Source organism: Molothrus ater, chromosome 6 (assembly GCF_012460135.2).
Source record: "Molothrus ater isolate BHLD 08-10-18 breed brown headed cowbird chromosome 6, BPBGC_Mater_1.1, whole genome shotgun sequence".
NCBI classification, from domain to species: Eukaryota; Metazoa; Chordata; class Aves; order Passeriformes; family Icteridae; genus Molothrus; species Molothrus ater.
In genome coordinates, this window is record NC_050483.2 from 59836435 (window position 1) to 59844408 (window position 7974).

At 54.1% G+C, this 7974-nt stretch overlaps 1 protein-coding gene across 1 annotated transcript; it reads left to right on the forward strand.

Annotated features, from left to right (window-relative positions):
* The first annotated feature begins 233 nt into the window (after positions 1–233).
* On the forward strand, positions 234–3210 carry BMP4 (bone morphogenetic protein 4). Its single transcript, XM_036384186.2, has 3 exons — positions 234–320; positions 830–1206; positions 2157–3210. Exons 2-3 carry the CDS (start codon positions 837–839, stop codon positions 2996–2998), a joined length of 1212 nt encoding a protein of 403 aa, XP_036240079.1. The 5' UTR covers positions 234–320; positions 830–836; the 3' UTR covers positions 2999–3210.
* The last annotated feature ends 4764 nt before the right edge of the window (positions 3211–7974 follow it).

Here is a 7974-nt window from a genome sequence, read left to right on the forward strand (position 1 = left end):
CGCTCCGCCGGGGGTCCCCGCGCTCCCCCCGCTGCCCGGGCGGCGGAGCGGGCAGGGCCGTCCCCCGCGGGGCCGGGCCGGGCCGGGGGCGGGCCGGGGGCGGCGGGCCGGGCCGGGCCGGGCCGGGCTGGCGGCGAGCGCGGCTCCACGTGACTGCGGGGCCGGCAGAAAACCGGGGCCGGCGGCGGCGGCGGCCGCACTGCGCCGGGCGGCGATCGCGGGAGGCGCTCGGCAGCCGCTGCCCCGGGGCTTTCGGCGCGCTGGGTCCGGGCTGGCTCTCCAGAATCATGGACTGTGCTGATATGCCTTGCTTGCTGTCAGTGAGTACAGCCCTCTTCTTCCTCCGCCTCGCTCCTCGCTTTTTGTTTTCATCGCAGGGCTTTAATTTTTTCTTTTAATTTTTTTTTTTTTTTTAAGAAAAACTTTTTTGTTGTTCTTATCCCTGTGTCCCCTCCCGGGGTCCGGCGGCGCTTTCGGACCGGCGGCTGCAGAGCCGCGCGCCCCTTCCTTCCCCGCCGGGCTCCGCCGCCGCCGCCGCTCCCGTCCCGTCCCGTCCTGGCGGGGCAGCGGGGCCGGGATGCGCCGGGAACCCGCCTGCCCGAGGGGGCTGCGGGGCTGCGGACAGCCCGGGCACGGCCGCCGGTCCCTGCCCGCCGGGGCGCGCCGGCTGCCGCTCGGATGGGGGCTGCTCCCCGTGCCCTTTTGCCACTTATTATTACTATTATTACTACTATTATTATTATTTTTAAGTTTATTCGGAAGAGGAGGGGGGTTTCGCTTCTCATCCTGACTTTCCTTCTTGTTTGTTGTCGTATTTTTTACACCCCAGAGACACCATGATTCCTGGTAACCGAATGCTGATGGTCATCCTACTATGCCAAGTCCTTCTAGGAGGTACTAACCATGCTAGCCTAATCCCTGAGACCGGCAGGAAGAAAGTGGCAGAGCTTCAGGGACAAGCCGGATCCGGACGCCGCTCTGCCCAAAGCCATGAACTCTTGCGGGGTTTCGAAACAACTCTGCTGCAGATGTTTGGGCTCCGAAGGCGGCCTCAGCCCAGCAAGTCAGCCGTCATTCCTAGTTACATGCTGGATCTCTATCGACTCCAGTCCGGAGAAGAGGAGGAAAGCCTCCAGGAAATTAGCCTGCAGTACCCTGAGCGATCGACCAGCCGGGCAAACACCGTGAGGAGTTTCCACCATGAAGGTCAGTGATGAGAGGCGGTAAATTCCCAGCCCCGGTAGCGATCGGGATTTCCTTGCGTTTGGAAGCTCACAAATGCCTTTAGAAGCAGGACGTGCCCGGCCCTAAATTTATGGGAGGAAAACCACCCCCCAGCCTGCCGTGTGTGGGTGACAGGCGTGCTGCTCGCTATTTTTTCCAGCATCCTGTGCTTAACCCGAGCTTGACCATATTTTGAAGTGCTTTTGCTTCTGTTGACAACAGCGAGTTTCCTTCGGTGCCTCTGCCTCGGGGTCACTGCCTGGGCTCGCGTGGATTTAATGGCTCTGGATCGGATGCGGGAGTAAAGCGAGGGCGGGATCTCGCCCCTGGAGTGTTTCTTTTGAACTATCAAAGCAATTGCTGCCTGCTTTTACTCTTAAGAAAAAAAGAAAAAAAAAAAACCCAAACCCCGACTCGAATTTAATACTTACAGCTGTGTGTTTATAAGGTTTATTCAATAGACCCTTGTAATCTGATCCAAATGTTTCCTAGCGGATGTTTCTTTTCCAAAGTAAATCTGAATTATTAATCCAGCCGCATCATTACTGCGTTGGAATTTGCTTCTCTTTCTCCCCCTGCCCCCCGTAACAAGGCACCTCTGTGCTCCGTGGCGCCGCATCTCGCCGGGGAGATGATTTTGGAGAGGCTGGGGGAGGAAAAGCTAAAGGGAAAAAGCCTCCCTGAACGGGGGAGGCGAGATGGGAAGGGGTGGAGTGCTCGAGGCGCGGCTGAGCCAGCGGTGCCGGGGCAGGAGCCGCTCCCGGTGCGGCCGGGCGGGATGCGCGGGGGAGCGGAGAGGAGCCGGTGCCTGCCGGGCAGGTGAGGCGTGGGTGTGAGCTGTGGCTGTGCCGGGGCCGTGTGCCCCGAGGCTGACGTGCTCTTGTTTGCTTGTCTTACCTCTTCCCCCCCCCGCCTTCCCTGCTCTCCTCCAGAGCACCTGGAGACCGTCCCGGGTCCCAGCGAGGCGCCCCGGATCCGCTTCGTCTTCAACCTCAGCAGCGTGCCGGAAAACGAGGTGATCTCCTCGGCGGAGCTGCGGCTGTACCGGGAGCAGGTGGAGGAGCCGAGCTCGGCGTGGGAGAGGGGCTTCCACCGGATAAACATTTACGAAGTGATGAAGCCGCTGTCGGAGCGCGCCCAGGCCATTACGCGCCTGCTGGACACGCGGCTGGTGCACCACAACGAGACGCGCTGGGAGAGCTTTGATGTGAGCCCGGCCGTGATCCGGTGGACCAAGGACAAGCAGCCGAACCACGGGCTGGTGATCGAGGTCACCCACCTCCACCACGCACAGACTCATCAGGGCAAACACGTCAGGATTAGCCGATCTTTACCTCAAGGGCGTGGGGACTGGGCGCAGCTCAGGCCGCTCCTGGTCACTTTTGGGCACGACGGGCGAGGCCACGCTCTGACCCGCAGAGCCCGCCGGAGCCCCAAGCACCAGCGTTCCCGCAAGAACAAAAAAAACTGCCGCCGCCATGCCCTCTATGTGGATTTCAGCGACGTGGGCTGGAACGACTGGATCGTGGCACCCCCGGGCTACCAGGCGTTTTACTGCCACGGGGACTGCCCCTTCCCTCTGGCCGACCACCTCAACTCCACGAACCACGCCATCGTGCAGACGCTGGTGAACTCCGTGAACTCCAGCATTCCCAAGGCCTGCTGCGTGCCCACGGAGCTCAGCGCCATCTCCATGCTCTACCTGGATGAGTATGACAAGGTGGTCCTGAAAAACTACCAGGAGATGGTGGTGGAGGGGTGCGGGTGCCGCTGACCTCTCCCTTCCCCGCCGCCCTCTCCTCCCCTTCTCTCTCCTTCCCGTCCCACCCCAGAACTGCTTGCTATAGCTGGACTCTTCTCTAAACTAAACGTTCACCTTGACCTTATTTATGACTTTATGTGCAAATGTTTTTGACAATAATGATCATATATTTTGACAAAATATATTTATAACTACATATTAAAAGAAAAAAATAAAATGAGTCATTATTTTAAAGGTAAATGCATTTTGTGTCTCGCCTCTCAGGGTGCTGCTGAGGCTGTGCTGGCTGGGAGTGCAGCCGGGAGTTTATTTTGTCTCCTTATCTTCTTACCCCACTCCCTCCTTCTCCACTCCTTCCTCCCCCTACCCTCTTTTCACTTAAAGGCTTTGCAAATTTTAGTCTTTCTATTTCTCGCCGAGGTACCGCGGATCTCCTGGTGCTGGGGCTGTGCCACGTGGGAGATGAGGGTCCCTGGAGATTTAAGAGCCGCTGGGAATAGAGCCGACCTTGCTAACCTGGCCCAAGCCTTTCCAAAGCAACCCACCAAAAATGCATTTGAAAAGAAGGTGAAGATTTACCTGAGGGCTTTATGCTAAACCCGCTGGGTTTTATACCCTTGCTCTGACTTCAGGATTCCCCAGGTTTTAAAACTATTAACATTTCCCCCCCACCTCCTCCCCTCCCCACTGGAGATTGGGAAGCTTCAAAGGTTTCCACAGGTCCTTTGAAGATCAAATCACTCCATTACAATGCCAAAAAAAAGAAGAAAAAAAAAAGATATCTGGAGCAGTTAAATATGTGTTAGCTAATAGCTACCTGTACTGTGTCCTTTTCTAAATTGCTTCCGAGCAGGAAGGTGATTGGAGCCGAGCAGGTACAGTTGGAGGTGTCCAGGGCCTTGAAAACCCTGCCTCAAATGCATTGGAGGGGCTTGGAAAACAGGGAGCTGTGCCTGGGATGGGTGGCCATGTGGGAGTGGGCAAGGGACAGCAGGGTGAAGGGTCCATGATGCTTTCTTTTCCTTCCTTTTTTTTTTTTTTTTTCCCTTCTTTTCCTTTAATGATTGAAGCTTTCCAACCCTCCAAAAGGGGCAGCTTAGTTGAAACCAATAAAAACTGGAGCGGAAAGCTTGCCAAAAGCTTTGGCTCCCTGAAGAGTGCAGGTGGAGAGAGGAGATGGGAGCTGCGGGGGGGAGGAGGAGAGCGTGGCCCTGTGCTTCTCTTGGAAACAAAAATCCCCAGCCCTCGACCTCCTCTGTGCCACTGAGGCTTTCCCAGCCCTGCATCCCAGCCGTGTTCAGGCCACAGGGTCCCCTCTGAGAGCCCTGGGGTATCCCCGGGTGCTGGGGGGTCCTCCCAGGCCCCCAGCACCCCAAGGAGGAGCGATGGGTGTTGGGTCTCCGGGGCCCCCTCGGCCCCGAGCTGACACTCTCATTCCTGCCTTTAGAAGGGAAATGTGTGGCCTGGGGCATCGGCGACCTGCTGCCTCCCCTTTGATGCCTGCATATCAGACATAGCCATGCCAAAGAAAGAATTTCATTTTGAAGTGGCATCAGCTAAAGGCGAGCGCCTTTCAGCTGCCTGACAGGGCAATTACACACATCTCCCTCGATAACCCCGGGTCGGGTGGGAAAAGGGGGCTCCGGGCCCCCAGGCAGCCCTGGATGTGGGGCAGCCACGGTGGGAGGCTGTTTTCCACACTGGGGAAGAAAAAAATTAAAGAAAATCACTGTGACTTTACTAAAAGGAAAGAGGCTTCTCCCAGGTTTGCTTCCCTGTTGGTCGGTGCATCCCGGGCTGTCCTGAGGGTGTTGTGGAGCTGCATCTGCACAAATGCCTCTTGGATTTAGGTCATTCTCCTGGAGGAGCCTCCTGCTTTGCTGCGTTCCTGCTGCTTTATGGAGCTGTTTATTTTGGTGCTTCTTTTTGCATTGCGTTTCAATGATGAAATCAAAGCTTTGACCCTGTGGAGGCACAGGCACTCGCTTTTCTGTAGGTGCTCTTGTCCTGAGGCCTTTGGGAGGTTTTCTTTTGCCTGAGATCCTGCATGGGGTGTTCTGCTCAGAAAGTGCAGGAAAAAAGTCAACTGTTTAAAAAAAAAAATGTAAAATTTATAGGAATCTAAAGTGTGGTTATAAACCTGCTGACAGTAAATGTGATCTCAGGGACAAAATACTCATGGATGCATTAAGGAATTTATTCATCACTGCTGAACTTCTGCATTTTACACAGAACACAGGGGCTGAGGGTTCCCATCCTCGTGTGTGTCCTTGTCACACATGGGTGGCAAACTGCTGCACAGCCTTGTGTGATTGGAGAAGCACTTAGTGAGATGCTCAAACTGCTAAATCATTTAAAAATAGGAAAGCACACCAAAACTGAAGTGAAGCCAGAATTAGTCCCTTTCAAGTTTCCATCTGACAGCCAGTGGTGGTTTTTTCCCCCCACTTCAATTTGTGCTGTGTTTTAATGGGGTTGACTTGAGTTCTCTTCACCATCCTGGCAAGGAGGAGCTGGGTAGGTTTTGGGAAGCTGGGAGTGAAGCATCAGTGTGGAGAGACCCTGGAATTCCTCACAGTGTTTCTGGCTGTTGTTTTGTGCATTTCTTGCAGCAGTTATGGGGTTTAATCCCATGCTGGAATTAACGTGGTGACCAATCCTGCCTGTTTGATGAGTGCTCTGTGCCACAGAAGGGCTTGTTTGGTTTGAACAGGGCAGACCTGGAGCGAGGCTTAATCTCAGACAACAAATGCTTATCTTTGCTTAAAAATATGACAAATGTATCATGCCATCACCCCTCTGACTGTGGAACTTACTCTTAGCAAATGTAACTGATTTCAGAGCGAGAGCTGTGTTTGTGTTGGCCGGTGCAGGGATCCCTGGGAGAGCTGAGATAAGGATATCAGTTTAATCCCCCCTTATTCAATCCAAGCTGTGAACCAAAGGGGAGCAGGTTTGAAGGTGGGTGTGCAGCCACTTCCCACCATCTGGTGTCCTTCTGCTGGCTGTGCCCAGGGACCAGCATTCCCAGAAGTGTGAGCTGGATGGGAGATGATCTGCAGCTCACCACAATCAGGCTGCTCTGTGCCTTCCCCAGGAAGGCTATGCCTTTGGATACCTAACAGGCACTGTCTGTGTGGCTTATGGATATAGGAAATGAGGAGATCTCAGTGGGGTTTGCCAGCTCCCTCTGCTCCAATGGTCACCGTGGTGGTGGTGATGGTGAGAGCCACTGGATGCTCTGGAATGATGTTTTTGCACAGGTGGGGTCAGGTGTGCAGGAAAACGGGGTCCCAGGCTCTGCCATGTGTCAGGAGCTCCCCCCAGAGACCTGTGGGTTACACTGATCCCATCTCCAACCCTTTCCCTGTTGGCTTTAGGATCCCAAGAGTCTTCAGGCAGGATTTTCTTGTCCCAGCTGTAAATCCACCCCCAGTCCAAGTTAGCAGCATCACATTGAGCAAAGCTGCTGCCCCAGAGATGCCGTGGCTGAGGAGGCTGCACAGCCAGCCAGGCTTTGCTTGCAGCCACAGGGGCAGAGGCTTTGCAAGTTATTTTCTAATAATGCAGATGGGTTTGGGAGAGGAGCCCCGAGGTTTGCACGTTGCTATTCTGGGAGGGGCACAGAGGCTTGGCTGCAGAGCCAGCAAAGGAAGACTGGGCCCTTCCCTGCTGCTTGGACACCTCTGGAAAACTTCTCACCCATCACAAAATGATGAGCACAGTCAGGCTGGGATGACTTGGAAATCTTGGCATCACCAGGGGCTTTGTTCTCTTTATCCTGGGGTTTCATGGCATGAAAGCAGGAGATCCTCTGCTGTGGAGTCTGTATCTGAAACCACAGGACCAAAACAGTAAGAGGAGATATCACTGACCCCTATAGATAAAGGTTTTGAGCACACAGAGATGAAGAGGCTCGGCCAGAGTCCTGTGTGAAGAGCACACAGAGCCAGAAGAGGTATCTGACACCTCAGCCCCTGTCCTGTGGTGTGGCATAAAACTCTTCTCTGGTCTGGAGCCTGGCCTCCTGCAGATCCATCACCTCAAACCAGAGGTGGATTCCTGTATAATACAATGGAGAGGAAGCTACAAAGTCCATGTTGTTTTCTAGGCAGGAGTGATAATGACAGGGAGCATTAGGAATGGCCCAGACAATGCTCATCCACTTCATGGATCCTGCATTCATAGGTCTGAAAGTGTAAAATAGGACTTTCATTACCTTATTTTCACACTTGCTCCTTAGTCAGCTGCAGAGTATCCATTAAGACACAATCAGTGAAGGAAAAATTCCATCACTTCCACCTTAGCAGAGCTCAAGGAGGTCTGAAGGTTCCACGAGGAACTGTGTCTCTGATGGATCAGCTATGAGCAATTTATTCCATACCCAGCAGATGAAAAAAATGTGCAGGGACTTTGGTTCTGAGTGGTGCATCCAGAACTTGCCCCAGCCTGGAGCCCTGTGCTGTTTTCCACAGTCAGTGTTTTTCATCCACTGCCTCCTGCTCGTGCCTGGATTCCATGTTTTACACAAGAACTGCAGGATCCCACTGATCCCTTGAGTTCTCCCAGAACTCTGCTTTGGCTTGTGGAGAGCTGCTCTGAGCCCATGTGCTGAGCAATGGCAGTGGAGTTAATGGATCCGTGTCCAAGAGAGGCATTGCAGAATCCCAGAATTCTTTGGAATGGAAGGGACCTTTAAAGGGCTTGTGGTCCAACCCCCTGCAATGAGCAGGGACATAAAATCTCAGAATTTTAGAATGGTTTGGGTTGGAAGGGGCCTTGAAGCTCATCTCATTCCAGCTCCCTGCCATGGCAGGGACACCTTCCACTTTCCCGGGCTGCTCCAAGCCCTGTCCAACCTGGCCTGGAACACTTCCAGGGATGGGGAATCACTCCCAGCCCCAGAGTTGTGTTGCAGACCACAAGGGCTGCCTGGACCTTTTGCTCATCACCAGTAGGGTTTCATCCTAGGAAGGACCTGTGATGAG

Coding starts and splice junctions, on each gene's coding strand:
- BMP4 (XM_036384186.2), top strand. CDS start 837: ATGATTCCTGGTAACCGAATGCTGATGGTCATCCTACTATGCCAAGTC. Junction 1,207..2,156: donor GAGGAGTTTCCACCATGAAG/GTCAGTGATGAG, acceptor GCTCTCCTCCAG/AGCACCTGGAGACCGTCCCG.